Below are 20,184 nucleotides of genomic sequence, written 5' to 3' on the forward strand. Positions count from 1 at the left end.
GAAATCCTCAGGAACAGCATGATGGCAAGTATAGGTTTGCAGCAGAGGGAGAAATTAGTGAAAATTGTCACTTTGGCCAGTACAAAATTAGTTTTGGATCTAATACAAAATATAGAAGAGCTGAATGCCAGATGAACCCCAATGTGAATGAAACCACAAAAAGAAACAGGTTCTTCATAATAGAAAAGCAAATTTAGTGAAGTTTAGAACAGCAAACTCCTGACTTTGGCCTTGTTAGACATGAATGGATGAAACTATGGAATCTGCACTTTGAGACAGTCTCACCAATGTTTCTTTTTGCTGCCTAAGGTCACAACAACAGTAGGATTATATGGGTTATAGCTTCAAACATGAACAAGCTTGGATAAACTAACACATCATGATACCTACAAATTATCATACATACAATGATCAGACAAGCACTGGGCTGAGCTGTCCTTTGATCAAGAAGTGATGACAAATTTGAAGGCAGCAGAGAGACTGGAATGTGGGAGTGACATGATTGAAATGCAGCGCTCATTATGGGTGCCATCATGTCCAGAAATTAATTAATTTGAATGAGGAATATAAAACACATATGTTTCAGCAGCAGCATAACAACTACTGATGCAGGGAAACAGCATGAGTTGTAAGCACCCATTAAATAGTTAATTTCTAAAATAATGGATCTTCTTTTGGAGGTAATTCTAAATTAAGAAGCAATGTCAATGGTATGGTAGTATTCAATGCAGTTAATATTAACATAGCAAAGGAAATTTGGGGGGGGGATGCGAGAAGCCACGAGGGATTGGTCTGTAAAGGGAAGCATCATATAACCACTGTACAAATGACAACTGAACAAATGAATTCAGTTATATCAGTTTGTTTTGTTCCAAAGTTTTCAACTCTAGCATGGATATAAGATTCTGAATTTTCCAATATAAGCTTTGAACCTATCCAGCAGCATCGTTTGATGAGTCTGTGATGTTCTGAATTCCAAACAAACCTGAGCAGGCAAAGCCCATTGACTTAAGGCGTATCACTAACAACCATCAAGAAGCTGTCATTGAAGGGGCAACATAAAATATTTAAGAGGCACTCCTCTGCAGAGAATTTCATGAACAAAGAATGAGAAGTGCTGTGACATTATGAAGCCCCCCCCCCAAAAAAAAAACATTGTCTTTTTGCTAAGACAGTAAGTCTCTTCTCAGTCAAGGACATTGCATATTTGGGAAAAACTAAATGACAAGACATGTTTTCACTAGGCAAACAGCTGAAATGTTAAAGAGACTATCTAACTTGTAAGAGTGACAGAGGAAAGTTTCTGAACACTTTCAAAGCTAGTGTGAAATTCTCAAAACACTCCAATACAGTCATTGTTTCAGATGATGCTGATCTCCTACTATTTACTTTCTAACAATTATTAACTATACTTTCTCCTAAGCCAAAGAAACACAGAACCTCTTAATTATGGTATATTCAAAGCATAGAAAGTTCTATGGGTTAATAGCTAATACTTTCTTTTTTGCTGATGTGGTATTTAGCTACAATTCTTCTGGATTACATGTCCTTGGTAAACGCACAGCACCAATGAGAACTGAAAACAAAGATTTCTATGAACACCTTTTATTGAAAGAATGCAACAAAAGATGATACGGAAGAGAAAAAAGGTGCTCTTTATAAAAGGTGCTCTGGTGTAACATATGAAAAGAACGGTAGATGAGCTTTGCAACCAAACGTTTTTGATTGCCTCGTTGCTACAATGAAATTCTTTGTACACCTGCAGCAACTTCCGCCAACATCTACGGTAGTAAAGTATTACTGTTACAGGGCTATCAAGTACAAATATGGATAGGAGACAAATCAGTCAGTTTTAATGGAAATGGAAAACCCAAGAGGGAAAGATGTATCTCTTCCCTCTTCCAGTGCTCAGTGTTGTTAAATGTATAGGAAATTGTGCAAATGTTATATGCAGCTGCAAGCAGAATGTGAAATGAGTGCATGTGAAACTTGCATTTGTATTAAAAGCTGAATTTGTGTGAAAAAAGCAGAGGTGTGGTTAAGAAGATTCTTAGAACACAGAATTTTGCCATTATTCTCCTTGTCCAATTCTTAGAAATTGCATTGAAATGGTTTGTTTGTGGTGGGAGTGGAACACAAAGATAAACTTTGAATAGTTTTCAAAACATGTACACATCATTGTTTGAAGCCATCAGAAAGCCCATTTTGCTTCAAGTTAACACTGCTTGAGTTTTTCTATGTTCTAAAAATGAAGGTTTTCTGAATAAAATGGCAGTAGAATAATTTATCTTGCAATTTGTTCACTGTCATTTTGCCTTCTAAAATTTTTGCCTGCCAGGAACTGTACTTGAGCACTCAGTTCTGGATTACAGCCAGATTCCAACTATACTGATTGTGGTTTCTCTACTCCGTATCTTCAGGCATCAAGGATCTGCAGCACTATTAAGATGCCTTCCCCAATAACTGCACTTGTTTACTTGAGTCACCTGAAGCTAGATGCCTTCCAAGATAACTGTGGCACTCTGAGGTGTGCATTGCATGGGCATTGTCCGGGGACAAAGTTAGCAGGTTTCAGGTCCTTCCAACTTTCTGCTGTAATGAGTTAGGCAGTTCTCAGAGGCAGGCACATACCATATACTTCTTTTCATCAGAGACATGTCTAAGTACACCTAACTGCAAGTTCTCTCCTGTCAGAATTAGGATTGAAGTGAGATTCAGGAGAAGAATCCAAAATAGACTCTTCAGAAGTCTTATTGGCCATTTATGCACAGGGGGTTTTGCCTTGGATTTGCCACTCTCTAGATGCACATTTTCCCCATCTGCATTCTCAAAACTCTGCATAGGGGCTTGCTGTTGAGTTTTGAGAATTTGGATGGGGAAAATGTGCATCTAGAGAGCGACAAATCCAAGGCAAAACCTCCCATGCAGAAATGGCCCTCGACTGATGTGGGCATTTCAGTCTATGAAACTGGAACGCAGAAATTACAAGTTACAGCAACTCTCAAAGAAAGGGAGGATTTCAACATCACACTACAAACCAAAGCGGACGCTCTCCTTCCTTTCTAGGACTGAAGGTTTTGCAACCCAGCTGGGCTGCTGGAGGGCACAAAAACTGCAAGCCACCTCTCCAAACTAAAAAACGTCTATAGAAACAATTAAGAAACAAATAGCTAAGTCTCCAAAACCCAGCATTTGGGGTGCTATTCGCCCAGCCCAAAGAATGCACTTTCAATCCACAACGCATAGTTAACTTGTGGAACTCCCTGCCCCAGGATATGGTAATGGCTGCCAACTTGGAAGGCTTTAAGAGGGGAGTGGACATGTTCGTGGAGGATAGGGCTGTATCCATGGCTACTAGTCAAAATGAATACTAGTCAATGCATACCTATTCTCTCCAGGATGAGAGGAGCATGCCTATTATCTTGGGTGTGGTGGAACACAGGCAGGATGGTGCTGCTGCAGTCGTCTTGTTTGTGGGCTTCCTGGAGGCTCCCGGTTGGCCACTGTGTGAACAGACGGCTGGACTTGATGGGCCTTGGTCTGATCCAGCAGGGCCTCTCTTATGTTTCTTATGTTAAGGCTTTAAGAGGGGAGTGGATATATTCATGGAGGAGAGGGGTATTCATGGCTATTAGTTAAAATGGATACTAGTCATGCTGAATACCTATTCTCTCTAGTATCAGAGGAGCATGCCTATTGTTTTGGGTGCGGTGGAACACAAAGCAGGACGGTGCTGCTGCAGCCGTCTTGTTTGGGGGCTTCCTGGAGGCACCTGGTTGGCCACTGGGTGAGCAGACGGCTGGACTTGATGGGCCTGGGTCTGATCCAGCAGGGCCTCTGTTATGTTCTCATGCTCACTTTCAATGCACTTTGAAGGTGGCTTTTCCTGCGCGAACTGGCCAAAAAAAAACCTTGCAAACGATCGTCCGGGTGCAAAGAAAGTGGCTCGAAACGAAAGGGCCTTCTTCGGGCCGTGCAAACAGCACGACGAAGCCTCTCTCCGGAGAAGCCTCGCGGGCGTTTCGAACGCGCGCCCCTCTGCCCCCCGACCCCGGCTCCAGAGCCCAGCCCCCGCTGCTCCTCCGCGCCCGGCCCGAGCAGCTCCGCAGCGAGAGGCGCGAGGCGGCGGCGCCGCGAATCCCAGGGTCCCTCTCCTCCGAGAGGCCCGCCCCGCCAGACCTCCCCCGTCGTCGTCCCCCCCCCCCAGCAGCCGAGAGGAGTCCTCGCGCCCGCCTCCCCTCCTCCGGCTCCGAGCGGCCCCTCTCTCCCTCCCCCCCCCCCCGCCGCCGGTCGCCTCCACTCACCCGCCGAGCCCACCAGCAGCCACAGCAGCCACATCGCTGCAGCGGGGTGGCCGCCGCCACTCTGCAAAGTTTGGGGGGGGGGGGCTTCTGCCGGCCGCCTCCGCCTCTCGGCCTGAGCCCGGCCCAGGTTGCTGTGCGGGGAAGGAGGAGGAGGAGGAGGAGGAGGAGGGACAGGGGGAGGCTCCCTCGCAGCCAGCCAGCCGGACCCTCGCGCCCGCCCAGCCCGCCTGCACGTTCTCGCGCCCGGGCGGGCGGGCAGGCAGGCAGGCAGGCGCTGCAAAGGCGAGCTGGCCGTTGCGCCGCCCAGGCGGTGCTTTGGATCCCCGGGCTCCGGAGCGCCGTCCCGCCTCGGGCGCTGGCCCGGCCGGGGCCGTGTCTGGGGCTGGGGTCCACCCAGCCCGAAGAAGGCCCTTGCGATCCACTCTCAATGCACTTTGAAGGCGGGTTGGACTGGGCGGGCTGGCACAGCCCCACTTGCCAACGATCGTGAAGGTGCGGCGAAAGGGGACGGAAAGGGCATTCTTTGGGCTGGGTGAATTGCGCTTTAAGTCTCCGCGCCTTCGCCGTTGAGACGGCGCTGGAGCTCCAGACCGCTCGGCCGCTGCCTTTTGGAAAGGCGTACGCGTCTATGGGGCAGCGTTCCTTTGCACTTGGTGAGGCTTACTTCTGAGTAAGTAGGGGTAGAATCGTATTCTTCGACCGTGATTCTAAACATGCATCTTTAGACTTAAGTCACACTAAAGTCCATGGAATGTGCATCAGAGTAAGGTATGGTTAGGTTTTAGAAACGCATGGGAGGTTTTGCCTTGGATTTGCCGCTCTCTAGGTGCACATTTTCCCCATCTGAATTCTCAGAACTTTGCATGGGGGCTTATTGTTGAGTTTGGAGAATTTGGATGGGGAAAATGTGCATTTAGAGAGTGGCAAATCCAAGGCAAAACCTCCCATGCGTTTTCGCCCTTAAAGTGCATGGTTACTTCGGAGCGAACTCCATATAACTTAAGGGGATGTCTCAATAAACTTTCATGGTGGGGGGCGGGCACATAAATATAGTGCTCATGCTGGTGAGGTTTAGCCCGACCCTTGAAACCTTGCCTCAGATTTAGCCTCCTTCTATTGCATTCATCAGAAAACAACCAAATTCGTCAAGAGATTGGTCATCTCATGAACAGTTGAACCCTCACTTCCAAATAACCATTATATTAGATCTTTATGCACCTTTAGGGCCTGGTGGAAACATTTCACAGAACGAGAGTGTAGAATTTGGAGGCGGACTGCACCACTTCATGCAGGTAGAGGATCATGGAGAATTATATTTTGGAATGTTAAAAATGCCTTACAAAGGAAAGCTGAAAGCAAAGGGGGGTTACAACCTTTTTCCATGCTGTGCTATTTTTTCTTTAGAGGCGTAGGTTTTTTTTAATGCAAACATGGAACCCACCACTTGAATCTGAAGGGGTGCAGTTAGGGTTGCCAACCTCTAGGCACTCAATCAAAAAAAAAATCACCAGTACTGTACAGTAAGTCAACAAAAATACCAGTATAAGGCTCAGGCTAATGTATAAATGACAATTCATTCACTGAAAGTGAAAATATTACAAAACCAATTTACCAATGAACCACAACTGACAAACGCAATATCGAATACAAATTTGATGCAGTGTAGACCACAATTAACAAACAATGTAGAATAGACACAACAATGATGTGAAACATACAAGGAGAGCCTTGGAGATATCTACAAAAAAGGAAAGAAACAAAAAAGCAGACAAAGCTGAGAACTTTTTTGAAATATCATTTTGAGATGAAGTTATTTTGCACTTACCTTTGAAGAAGGCTCTCCTTGTATGTTTCACATCATTGTGGTATCTATTGTACCTTGTTTGTTAATTGTGGTCTACACCAGATCAAATTTGTATTCGATATTGTGTTTGTCAGTTGTGGTTCATTGGTAAATTGGTTTTGTAATATTTTCACTTTCAGTGAATGAATTGCCATTTATACATTAACCTGAGCCTTATAGTGGTATTTCTGTTAACCTCCAGGCACTAGCTGGAGATCTCCTGCCATTACAACTGATCTCCAGCCAATAGAGATCAGATCACCTGGATAAATGGCCACTTTGGCAATTAGACTGTATGGCATTGAAGTCCCTTCCCAACCCCCACCCTCCTCAAGCTCCGCCCCAAAAAGCTTCCGCCGGTGTCAAAGAAGGACCTGGCAACCCTCAGTGCAGTGCGGTCCATTCCTCTACCTCTGCTATATGAACCAGGCCTAATACTGGCCTGAGCCCCTCAAAAGTGGAAAAAAGTAAAAGCCAGATCTACTCAGTCCTCATGGATCCTCTCGGTTTTTTTCCCACAGAACTCCCCCCAAATCCAGTATCAAATTGCATGTCAAAGCCAGGATTAGAGACTAAACCATAAAAAAAACACTGATCTAATACTTTTGTGGCACAACAATGGCAAAAAACATGGCTGTGAGGCATGGATCCTCATGAATTCATATGATTTCTACATTGAAACAAAACCATCATATTGTAGTTCATGGCTTAGTCTATAGCGACACCACAAAAATCACACATCCACTGTTTTGTGGCATCGTGATGATGCAAAAAACCAGTTCCAAAGCATGGAGCCTCATGATTTTTGCTTTGGATTGCCCCAAACTCACCATCAAACCACATATCGTGTCCATAGCCACAAATTGCAACACAAAAATCACACATCCACTGCTTTGTAGCATCACCATGGTGCAAAAAATGTGGTTCCAAAGCACGGAGCCTCATGGATCCTCAGCATTTTTATGTTTAGTTATCCTATCATTATCCAATCACATCTCATGGCCACAGTTTGCACCACAAAATTATGCATCCATTGTTTGCATTGAGTCTGCCCAAATTCACCCATCAAAGCACATATGTCCATAGCTGCAGGTTACAACAGAAAAATCACAATCCATCAATTTGTGGCACTGCCACTGTGCATGGGCATAGCCTGGGGGAAAGGATTCTTGTATTGTAACAAGTTAGCAGGTTTCAGGTCCTTCCAACTTTCTGCTGTAATGAGTTGGGCAGTTCTCAGAGACAGGCACATACCATATACTTCTTCTCATCAGAGACATGTTTAAGCACACCTAACTGGAAGTTCTCTCCTGTCAGAATTAGGATTGAAGTGAGATTCAGGAGGAGAATCCAAAATAGACTCTTTAGAAGTCTTATTGACTGATGCTGGCCTGGCCTTTCAGTCTATGAAACTGGAACGCAGAAATTACAAGTTACAGCATCTCTCGAAGAAAGGGAGGATTTCAACATCCTCCTACAAACCAAAGCTGACGCTCTCCTTCCCTTCTAGGACTGAAGGTTTTGCAACCCAGCTGGGCTGCTGGAGGGCACAAGAATTGCAAGCCACCTCTCCAAACTAAAAACATTTCTGTTGGTTTTCTTTGTCACGCCCACTCCCACCCACCTCCAGCCCACTGTTCGATGATCAGACTATTGTGATCAAACCACACTCTTCCCTGCCCCTCGAGACAAGTGATTTCTTTTCCTTTTCCTTTTTAAAACAGCACTAAAATATAAAACCAAAGCTTAAGAGTACAAATAGATAAATGAATAAATAAATGGGCTATAGTTTAAATGTATGCCTGATGTGGATATAAATATAAGATAGAGATATATAAAACCATTTAAATGTCTAATAAGAGGTAAAAGGAATAAAAATAGAAAAAGCAAGGGTAATTAGAAGTTACTAGAGATAACTAGTTATAGCTGGTTTAAAACAAGGGTATGGCTATTTAAAAACAAACTATTTAAATGGCTAGAATAATATTAAGCGAAATTAAAAGTTAGATATAGGGATAAGGATAGTGATAGAAATAACAGGAGTAATTAAGAATTACTGGAAATAGCTAAATATAGCTGATTTAAAATAAGGGTGTGGCTGCTTAAAAACAAAACAAAATAAAGTAAGATAAAATAAGCCTTGTTTAAAATAACACTTATTTAAAAGTAGGAGCCTACAAAGGCTTAAGTGTAAGGGGTAAATAAGCAAAGAAGATAAGGGGCAAAAAAGGGGGGAGAGACAGCTAAAATAAAAGGAAGGCAAAGCCAATAAAATCCTACTTTCTCGGAATAGTTTAGTCAATATTGGCAAGAACCCTTTCCCCTCTCCTTTCTTCCCCCTGAGGAGATGTGGTGTAAAGAGTGAGGTTCTACGATAGAGTAGAATATAGATATATCACTGGAGCATTGCAACAATAGGTTTAGGGGGGGTCTCTGAATTCTCATCCTTTGGTGTGTGTGTGTGTGTTTTTTAAATAAGTCTATAGCCCATTCTCTCTTGGAAATATAAGGGGAAAGGCATATCTCCACAAAGGAAGAGGCTAGAGACTTACTTTTTTGAAAATGAAAGTTGGTGATTCAGAGAAACTGCTAAGTCTATTGTTACAATGCTCCAGTGATATTTCAATATTTTAGTGCCATTTGTAAAAGTGGGGGCTGTGATGCCACCAATGACACCACCAATGATGACAGCACCCTCCCTTGAAAGTCCTCATTATTGAAGTCACGTGCGGAAGAAAATAAACTGACTCCACAAATGTGAAAATACACACAGAGAGCAGACTTGTGGAAATAACAGCCCATTCCTGAGAATCGGGCCGAAAGTCGATAGGAGGCGGCGTGAACTCGCCACCGGCGTAAATGCGTGTAATCATGCGATTACACGCATTCACGCCGGCAGTGAGGCCGGGACTGCACCTCCCCCCTCCGCCAGCGCGGCCTCTCCGTGGCGCCGGCAATGGCATGGAGAGGCCGTGCTGGCGCAGGGGGAGGAGTCGGGGGCTAGTCGGCTCTCCCCTTTCGGCCACTTGCGCCGCTATTTAGCAGGCGCAGCCTCGCGGTTTTCAATGGGGCGAAAAGCCCCAGTTAAACAAAAAAAAAGCCATGAAAAGGCTTTTTTGTTTGTTTTAACGGCGTAGGCGAAACAGCTTAGGAGGAGGCGCCGCTCCGTCTCTTCCCCGCCGTTTCCCTACGCCGTCAGCTCAGGAATGGGCTGTAAGTCGAGCATGTGGAAAAGCCCTTGGTCAGGTCAAGAAAATTATTCAGATGAATTATTCAGATGTATGCAGTAAGCAAACACATTGCTGAATTCTAGGAACATGATTTACTCCATTGCTGCTTTTTGTAAGTGACTGGAATTCTTGCATATGCAACCATGGGATGATACAGGGCAGAGTCATCTGCTACTTTCTTTGGTTTGGCATAATCTGAGGAGACACTTGCAACTGTTCAAGTAAACACAATCTGTGGAGGTATCAAAGGTGTAATGCTAGGCCCACTTACTAAGCAGAAAACACTCTGAATTCAGGACTTCTGAGCATAGAATTTAGCTAAATGTAGAATCCTGCCCTCCAGTTTATGTACCTTTCCATGTTTGAAGGAGGAATTAGGTAGTATTCATATAATGATGCAAAGCACACTCTATATCCATAGTTTAGAAGGTCTCTATAGGTTTCCCATGTCTTGAAAAGCATAACTGTTTTTTGTTTTCATTTGTTGATTTCTCATTTATCTTCCTGGGATCTCTGTTGACTATCAGTAATGGAATTTTTCATCATAGCTAATCAATCGAAGTTCTCCCAGGGAATTTACAAGCATTCTAAAGTAGCCTCATTGCTAAGTCAAATACATGCAGTGTATTTTCACAGCATATGTATATTATAGTCCAAATTCTGATCTATTTGAAATCAAGGAAAAGCTTATTTCAGTTTCAGAGGGGCTTGGATTACATCAAATATTAGAAGAGAAAATGATTAAAGTCTGTTTTAAGATCTCTGAATTTGTTCCTACAAGACCAATTGACTTATCTATACACCTAAAAGCAACATATGGCCTCCATCTGTGGATATCTAAATACGCAGATTGGGGCCACGCGGATGCTAAACAGGTTTTCATGCAAACGTTTGCAGAAAAATCTGAAACTTTAAGAAAATACATTGAGGTTTAGATTCTCCCCAAGCTAAAAAAAAGTAGTGTCTGCACAATCAGAGACAATTCACCTAACCTCCTCTTCCTCCTGTGCCATGCAGCTGAAGGAAGCCTCAGCAGAGAGTAGGAGCCATGTGGGACTCACCAGCATCGTGGGGAGAGAGGAGCATTGGTGGGTTTGGCAGCTGATGGCAGTCCTTACCTCCCCAGGCTAGAATTGAGGGAGCCAGGCCCAGCAGAAAGGCGACAGGGAGGAAGGATCCCTTCCACAAGTATCACATCTCCCCATTTTTCATCATCATCATCATTATCATCTATATCTATCTATCTATCTCTATATCTATATCTCTAGATATGTATATCTATCTATATCTATATCTCTATATATGCATATCTGTCTATCTATATCTCTATCTCTATATCTATATCTCTAGATATGTATATCTATCTATATCTATATCTCTATATATGCATATCTATCTATCTCTATCTCTATCTATCTTTATCTATCTCTATCTCTATATATGTTTAGCTCTATCTATCTATCTATCTATCTATCTATCTATCTATCTATCTATCTATCTAGTGTGACCCTCCTTCTCTGGATATCTAAATCTGCAGATTGGGACCACATTTACCCAAAACATTTTTATGCAAACTTGGGGGACCCACTAGGTTTGCAGAAAAATCTAAAAAGGTTTTTTAAAAAATCATTGGGGGGAGGTTTAAATTCCCCCTGGGAAGCTGGAAAAGGGGCAGTCAGTGGCAACGGAGCCTGGGAGCCACCACTGGGCCCAGTCGAAAGGGAAGCCCGGGAGCCGCTCCAGGCCCAGCCATGGCAGTGGCAGAGCCCACAAGCCTCTCTGATCTCAGAGCAACTTGTAGACACTGCTGCTGCTATGGTCAGTCTCCAAGGTGAGTTGCGCTGGACAGTGATGGAGGTGGGTGGGATGGGATTCAACTCATCAATGCTGATTTTTGTTAGATTAGCATTTTGTAATTCAGGAGAAAAAATTATTGTTAACATTAGATGACTAGAAATCAGTCCCTGATGTGTAAATCTTCAATGTTTCCACATTGTATATAATGATGCATGAACCAAAGTGTTAACATAGGAATAATAGTTTCTTATGCTGTGTTGCCATGATAGCTTAAAAAAATGTTAAGGTGTAATGCTTGCACTGATCTCTGTGGTACAGCTATTCATTGTTTTATTTTATTGCTATTCTGTTTTCATTGTCTCTAGCCCAACAGGTGTGGCTTCTTTTTTTATGTCCCACCTTGGTGTGATGTACAAAATGAATGTGTGTCCCACACATGGCTCCATCGTACGAACTCTCTTAAAAGGTATCGCCTGCACACAACCTTGGTCCCAGCAGGGCCTACATATGATGTAGCATGAAACTACCGAGTAGCTTCATTCCAGCCGAGAATCCAATTCTTTGTGTAATAGCCTAAAGCTGCCAACTGATTTTTAAAACTGTCATCAACTAATCTTCAGAAAAATACTGCAGGGTACAAGCACAGTTCTTGTAACTCATTTTTAATACAGTCAACTGAAAAGCTTGTGTTATAGAGATTTATTGATAAGGATTTCATATAATTTGGAGGGATTAATGTTTTCATTATTATTTTAATATCTAGATTTTTTTGTTATAACTGAAGTGAAGCTTTAACCCTCAGTCATTAATTTCCAAGTGCATGCCATTAATGTCTGAAGCTGAAAATTGCTATTCCCTGTGGGAATTAGTGCCAAAAATAATGACGGTATTTTAACCATCAGGAAGCCTGTTAATAGACATCTGTTGGGGGTAAAGTTCCGTTCTAACCTCCTTCTATGATCCAGAATGACACTAGCTTTACCATCTTATTAAGCCTAGAGTAGAAAAAAACTTTACTCTTGAAAGTGCAATTAATTCTTGTATCAATTTTAAAAGCTTTAACAGATAATGCTGTATTATGCCTGTGTACAATTTCAGGGGGGAAAATCAAACCAAATGTAGGGCTCATGGAGGTATCTATGTGGTAACTCAGCATTTTCCAGATTTGGAATGCATCCCTTCACTATACTGAAAGATAGATAATTTCCACCTGGAAACTCCCCCCCCCCCTTCAAACAACAGTTTCTGTCCCATCCTTCTACAACGTTATCATGAGTCTATATTTGTTGTTATGAAATGGCAGTTAATACTATTAGCTGTGATTAAGCAATGGTACCCAGTACAAGTAGTAGAATGTTGGCATCAAAAATTCATACTTTTTCCAAGGTGTAAGGTGTAAAGGTTTCTCCTTCCTTCCTTCCTGCCATCAAGTCACAGACAGCTCATGCCAATCTGATAGGACTTTCAAGACAAAAGATGTTCAAAAGAGGTTTATAATTGCCTGCCTCTGCAACCCTAGACTTCCATGAACATATGAAGTGGCCTTGTACTGAATCAGACCCTTGAGCCATCAAAGTCAGTATTGTCTACAGTGGCGGATCTACATTTTGGGGGCCCTGAAGCTTGAACTGTTATGGGGGCCCCTTCGCAACCAGCAACAATAGGGCAACATCCAACAAGGCCCTGGCCCCAGACTGATGGAATGTTCTTCCAAGTAACATCAGGGCCCTATGGGACCTTCAGAAGTTCTGCAGGGCCTGTAAAACAGAGCTATTCCACCAGGCCTACAATTGAGGGCAACCACAGGTTGTCATCGTTACTGGCCTCCCTCTCCTCTCCCTTGGGGCTTCTGATATGAGGATTTGGCTGCTTGGCCGGGCCTCCAATGGCCCTGTAATTATATGAGTACCATCTTGTTAACTGTATTGAATGGTTTTATGAATTTTATTGATTACTTATGAATTTTAGATACCTATGATTTTATTATGATTGTTGTTACCTTCTATCAGGTAAGAGAGAGGAATGGGGATCTTCAGTAGCTGCCACCACTCTGGTGTGAGCCTACCTCAAGAAGGCCCAGAGCTAGGGCTGTCGATTCGTTTCATCCTGAACCGAAAAACAGCCGAATTTCCCCTGATTCGGCGGTTTTTAGTTCGGATGGAACCGAAGTCAAAAAAGGCTGGAAAACAGGGAGCCGAATTCAGCGAGTTCGGGGTGTTCGGTGAATAAATTCGGCAAATTCAGGGTTCGGTACAGCAGCATAACCGTCAGTTAGTAAGCAGCATTCTTCCGCGGCCAATCAGTGGCCAAGCAGGGTCTTCTTCTGGCCAATCAGTCGCGATTGAGCACGTGAGCCCAGCTGCTGCGTGGCCCGAGGAGAGAAAGAGAGAGTATCTGTTTGTGTGTGAGAGAAATCCCCGTGGGGGGGTGTGTGTGCACATTTGTTCCTTTCTGTGGCTGCAGGGGGTGCATTTTTGGGGGTACAGCCCCCAAACATTCAGCGTAGCTTCAGATGAGCCTTCTTGCAAGAACCCCCAAGTTTTGTAAAGATTGGGTCAGGGGGTCCCGAGATATGGGGCCCGAAAGGGGTCCCCCCTTAATGTGCATTTTTATTCCATTTACAGCACACATTCGAGCCATTCCGTGGCTGCAGGGGGCACATTTTTTGGGGTGCAGCCCCCAAACTTTCAGCATAGCTTCAGATGAGCCTTCTTGCAAGAACCCCCAAGAACCCTGGGGCCATGTTTTCTCAATATGTCCCAACTATACAGCAATAGGAACACGAGTACATGGATGCCATATTCAGAAAAATAATATGCAGTAGGAAAATATAGGACATATCCACTCTAGTAAATAAAAGTATTGTAATAATTTTATATAATTTTACATCAACATGATAAATATTAATGCACTGCTGATATTATACAGCCCTTGTACAAATCTATGGTGAGACCACACTTGGAATCCTGTGTACAGTTCTGGTCACCACACCTAAGAAAGGATATTGCAGAGCTTGAGAAAGTGCAGAAAAGAGCAACCAAAATGATCAGGGGGCTAGAGCAACTGCCCTATGAGAAGCGGTTAAAACGCTTAGGGCTGTTTGGCTTGGAAAGAAGGCAGTTAAGGGGGAGACAGGATAGAGGTCTATAAAATTATGCATGGTACAGGGAGAGTGGACAGGGAGAAGCTTTTCTCCCTCATAATACTAGGACGTGGGGTCATCTGCTGAAACTGGAGGGTGAGAGATTCAAAACTGATAAAAGGAAGTATTTCTTCACACAATGCACAGTTAAATTGTGGAACTCCCTGCCCCAGGATGTGGTGATGGCTGCCAACTTGGAAGCCTTTAAGAGGGGAGTGGACATGTTCATGGAGGAGAGGGGTATTCATAGCTGTTAGATAAAATGGATACTGGTCATGATACATACCTATTCTCTCCAGGATCAGATGAGCATGCCTATTATATTAGGTGCATTGGAACACAGGCAGGAGGATGCTGCATCATCTTGTTCGTGGGTTTCCTAGAGCAGGGGTGGGGAACCTTTTTCCTGCCAAGGGCCATTTGCACATTTATAACATCATTTGGAGGCCATACCAGGTGTAGATCTCCCCGTGCGGGGGGGGGGGGGAAGAGGCTAGGGTTGCCAGGTCTCCGGCCACCACCTGGAGGTTGGCAACCCCAGGGGAGGCCTCGCAGAGAAGGCCTGGAGGGCTCCCCCGGTCCTCCCCCCCTCCCAGGCAGGAGGGCAGCCAGTGGTGGGCCCGAGCAAACAAGGCACCAGGGAGGCGCAGCCCGCAGTCGATCGGCAAGGGAGGAAGGAAGGAAAATAGAGAAAGAGGAAAAGGGAGAGAGGGAGAAAGAAATGGAAAGAGGGGGAGAAAGAAAAGGACGGAAGGAGACAGACAAAGAGACAGAAAGAGTGGGGGAGAGAAAAGCCTTCCCCCCCCACACACACACACACTCCAGCCCCACGTGACCTGGCCCCAGGCTCCATGCCCTCCCCGCTCCAGAGTCCACAAAAGGCCCCCTGAAGCCCGATCGGCTCCTGCGTGCATGCTCTGCCGCCGGGAGCCGCGGGCCTCTTCTCCCCCCCTCTCGCTGCTCAACAGCCAACAGACAGCAAGAGGGGCTTACAGTGTGCCCCTGCATTCCTGCACTCTGCAGCTATAGGGGGCAACCTTGGGGGAAGCGTCCCTCTCCCTCCTCTCGCCGGCCAACATCCGTCAGTCGGCGAGAGGAGGTCCAAAGGGCACCACAGCACCCCTGCAAGCCATGGCCCCAGGAACACCCTCAGGGAGGGCCGCCCTATGCCAAGCCTCCGCTGCGGGGCCCCAGAGCTCCTGAGGGCCACAAAAAATGCCCTTGGGGGCCACATACGGCCCCTGGGCCTGAGGTTCCCTGTCCTAGAGGCACCCAGTTGGCCACTGTGTGAACAGACTGATGGACTTGATGGGCCTTGGTCTGATCCAGCATGGCTTTTCTAATGTTCTTCTTATGTCCAATAAGGAATTTGAAGCAGAACATGGAACATGATCAACTGTATTCTGAATGTTCAAGTAAAAGTAGAATTAGGCACCTTAATGTGGAAAACCACAACTAAAACTAAAGGAATTTTGTGTCCCATGTATTCCACCCCTGGGGCTGTCAATCCAGTCCCAGAACACTTGTGCTAGTCCCAGGGGCTGTCATTCCACTCAGGACGGGGGCTGTCATTCCAGTCCCAGAACACATGCGCTAGTCCCGGAGGCTGTCATTCCACCCCTGGGGCTGTCAATCCAGTTCCAGAACACTTCTGCTCATCCCAGGGGCTATCATTCCACTGTGGGGGCTGTCATTCTGGTCCCAGAATGGTTGTGCCAATCCCATGGGCTGTCATTCCAGTCTCAGAGTAGTGTATCTGGGTTTAAGGACCTTACTGGAAAATCCATTCCACATTTTCTTTGCAACTCTTTTTGTGCTGTAATGTATTTCAATGGAGCTCATGCAAGCCAATTGGCAATCCAGGCTCCCATTATCTTCAATGGGCTGTTCAGCCTTTCCCATTGTTTCTAATCGGCTAGCCTGTCATTCGTTTTAGTGCATCCCGGCTTCACCTCCTTGCTCTCACCCACTCTCAGAAACTAGTCGCAATGATCCCGAGGTGGCCAGAGGGGAGGGGAAGGCGAGTCTTGTGCGTTTTTTGGCATGCGGCTTCAGAGGCTCGCAACAGCATGGTGAGGGCGAGGCAACAAAACTGGCTTGGTTTATTCAAATTGGGACAAAATAGACATTTTAATTAAAAAGACCAGGAAACATGACAAAAACGGGACTGTCCCATTCAAAATGGTACGTATGGTCAGCCTAGTATTAGAGCATATTCTAAAGTCAATATTAAGTACTTCAACCCATTGGCTTATGATTCTATCACTTAAAAACTCCATCGATTTTGTAGAGAAATTCACTCATTAAAAAAAAGTTGCTTGGGGGGCCCCTCCAGGATTGGGGGCCTTGAAGCTTAAGCTTCATTAGTTTCACAGTAGATCCGCCTCTGATTGTCTACTCAGACTGGCAGCGGCTCTCCAGGGTCTCAGGCAGAGGTCTTTCACATCACCTACTTGCCTGGTTCCTTTAACTGGAGATACCTGGGATTGAACCTGGGACCTTCTGCATGCCAAGCAGATGCTCTGCCACTGAGCCACAGCCCCTCCCTCAAGTCAGCTGGTACTGCTTAGCTTCTGAAATCAGGCTAGCCTGGAGTATCCAAATTAGGGCAAGGTATCTATGACATAGGCCAAATGTGCATTTTCTGAAAGAGAAGTCCTATACCACAATATAAAACACAAGGCCAGTTCTGGTCATTCTACCAATGGATGTTAAAGATGGCTTTTTTTTTTTTTTTTAGAATTGGGTAAGTCATTTTAATGTCATTTTTCTTCTGTATTTTCTATGTCACACAGGAAATAATATACTTTCCTAACAAAAATTTCTTAAAAAAAAAAAAAAAACTGGAAAAATAACAAGGGGGGACTCAAAACCCAGCAATTAAATAGAATTAAATGGGTGAGGGAGTTGGTTTTAGAGTTGGTTTTAGTAAAGTAGGTTGGTTTTAAAAGAAATGGGTGTGCCACAGCATCTGATTGTTTTGATGTGCAATATGTACTCTAGATGAGGCTGCTATTAGCACAGGATATGGAGAAACAGAATGGTTTCCAATTGGCAAAGGTGTGAGACAAGGATGCAGGCCCCTCTTGACACATGCAATGCTAACCTCAAGTTTTGAGTATTGTAATGCACACTACTTGGGGCAGTCGTTGAAAACAATTTGGAAACTGCAGATGGTGCCAAATATGGCAGCCCTTCTGTCATCAGGGGTGCACTTCAGGGATCACGTTAGATCTATGTTGCAGTCTTTGCAATGAACACATGAACACGTGAAGCTGCCTTATAATGAATCAGACCCTTGGTCCATCAAAGTCAGTATTGTCTACTCAGACTGGCAGCGGCTCTCCAGGGTCTCAGGTAGAGTTCTTTCACATCACCTACTTGGCCAGTACATTTAACAGGAGATTTAGTCCATTTAACAGGGGATTGAACCTGGGACCTTCTGCATGCCAAGCAGATGCTCTACCACTGAGCCACAGCCCCTCCCCTTAGTTGTCCATTAGTTTCTAAATCCAATTCAAGATGTCCAAATTTACTTTAAAGCCCTTCACAACCTGGCGTCCACATACCCAAAGGATTCCCCCCACTCCCAAGAATAACGTTTCAGGGTTCATTTGGGGTTGCTGCAGGAGGGGGAAATAAGTGAAAATCACCCCTCCTTGTGCCCATAGAAATTCTAGGCAGGATCCAAGCCATTATGGGCACACAATAAGTGAGCAGAACATGTTGCCAGTAAAAAACCCAAGCCTGTGGATAGTTGTTGTTTTTTGTATGCACTAGCCCACTACGAATAAAGATGGGGATCTACTACTTACTCAGAAGCAATTAAAGGTTGGATACAAAGACAATGTGAACCTTAACATCAGACTAATCAGGTATGTAGGAATCTGGTTTACAGAAAAGATCTTATACTTTCTGCAAAATCCACTTACGATTTATCTGGAACAGAACACATTCCTCCTGTGCACCTCTGTCCATCTCAAAGGACCACACCTTGTGCCTTCCTGCTAAATTTGTGTGCAGTTTCTGGAAGATCATTGCAGGTTGCCTTGTACATGACAGTTTGGTCAAATGCATGGGCAGGATTACGTTTTCATTTTTTTTTTGCCACAAATTGCAATGGGCACAATGTAGGGTTGCCAGATCCAGGCTAGGAAACTCCTGGGATTTTAGGGTGGAACCTGGGGAGAACAGAGACCTCAGTGGGGTACAATGCCATAGGCCATTTATTCATGGAAGGTTTTGCATTGGATTTGCCACTCTAGATGCACTTTTTCCCCATCCATATTCTCAAAACTCAACAATAAGCCGCCATGCAGAGTTTTGAGAATTCAGATGGGGAAAATGTGCAACTATAGAGTGACAAATCCAATGCAAAACCTTCCATGAAGAAATGGCCATAGAGTCAACCCTCCAAATTGTTTGTTTTATCCTGGGGAACTGATCTCTGTAGTCTGGATATGAGCTGTAATTCCAGGGGATCTCCAGGTCCCACCTGGAGGCTGGCATCCCTAGCACAATAAGAATTTACCTCTGATGGGCTTCAGATGCAGGGAAAGCTCGCCTGTCTCCCAGCAAGTGAAATGCATAAATCCCATTTTAACTTATTATAACTTGTAGCACAAAGTTGCAATTCCTTCTGTTTACAGTCACAATTTATATAGTGCAAAGTGATCCTTCGGGTTCAGCCAGTATAAACCTATTCATTTCCATCCCTGCAAATATTCCACGGATTAAATTGTTAATCCTTTATTTTCTATCAACACACGTTGGATTAATAATATTGCCCTTTCACGAAATGTTGTAATACTTAATTCATGCAATACTTGGAAATTCTATGCTGAAATATTACAGTTAAAACGGTTTTTATTGACCTCCACTTTGGTCTACAAAGTTCCCTTTATTTATTTTCAAACTTGTACTCACTTGGCTCCAAAGTCTTAGGCAATTTAGAACAACAACATAAGAAAATAATTTACATTTAAACCCAGTAAACAGATACAAATTTATCAGCATTATAATAAAGCACAGTGAAAATCATTTTTTTGAAACAGAAGCAGCAGTGAATAAATTATATAGTTTTAATATTCAAATGCCTAGTGCAGGGGTCGGCAAACTCATTAGTCAAAAGAGCCAAATATCAACAGTACAACGATTGAGAATTCTTTTGAGAGCCAAATTTCTTAAACTTAAACTATATAGGTAGGTACACTGTTTATTAACTTAAGAAACTTTAATTAAAGTTTTAAGTCTTAAACTATAGGTACACTGAATAAAACTTGATATCATACTTAATAATCTTATTTATTGATAAAAATTAAATTGTAAGTCCCTGCCATTTCCCCCTCCCCGTCCAGTCCTCGTCTGGAGGCCTGGTCTACCGCCATAAAAGCCTATTGGTAGACCTGGCCTCCGGCTGAGTCCCATTGGGAGGCCAGGTCTACCCATTGGCTTTCTTGGCAGTAGACCTGGCCTCCGGAGGCCCATAGAAGCCTTGGTAGACTTGGCCTCTGAAGGGGGACTGCTCCCCCTCCTCGGAGTCCAGGTCTACCACCAAGAAAGCCAGGGGTAGACATGGCCTCCCAATGCGACTCAGCCGGAGGCCAGGTCTACCAAAGGAAGCCCGCCCTGCCCAACAGCTGATGGGCGGGGGGGCAGGAACCGCCGAGCCGCCCACCCAGCAATCATGTGGCTAGAGGGGAGGGGAGGCTTTAGCCTCCCAACCATTGAGGGCAAGGGAAAAGGGGACCTGGCCATTCTCCACGGCGGGGTGGGGGGAGACAGCTCGCCTGCTCTCTCGCGCTCTCTCTTTCTCAGGCGTGCCGGCTTCGCAGCCCGGCTGCCAGCGCGAGCGGGCGCGAGAGCCGC

General features: G+C 44.6%; 1 protein-coding gene across 1 annotated transcript in view; it reads right to left on the reverse strand.

The window, feature by feature from the left end:
• Positions 1-4,356, reverse strand: part of LDLRAD3 (low density lipoprotein receptor class A domain containing 3) — a 134,572-nt gene extending 130,216 nt beyond the window's left edge. Inside the window, exon 1 of the mRNA XM_056852182.1 lies at positions 4,305-4,356. Within this exon, the coding sequence (XP_056708160.1) occupies positions 4,305-4,338 (34 nt within the window). The 5' untranslated portion in view covers positions 4,339-4,356. The remainder of the gene's footprint in view (positions 1-4,304) is intronic.
• Positions 4,357-20,184: the final 15,828 nt, after the last annotated feature.

The sequence above is a fragment of the Euleptes europaea genome, chromosome 6 (assembly GCF_029931775.1).
Source record: "Euleptes europaea isolate rEulEur1 chromosome 6, rEulEur1.hap1, whole genome shotgun sequence".
Classification (NCBI taxonomy): domain Eukaryota; kingdom Metazoa; phylum Chordata; class Lepidosauria; order Squamata; family Sphaerodactylidae; genus Euleptes; species Euleptes europaea.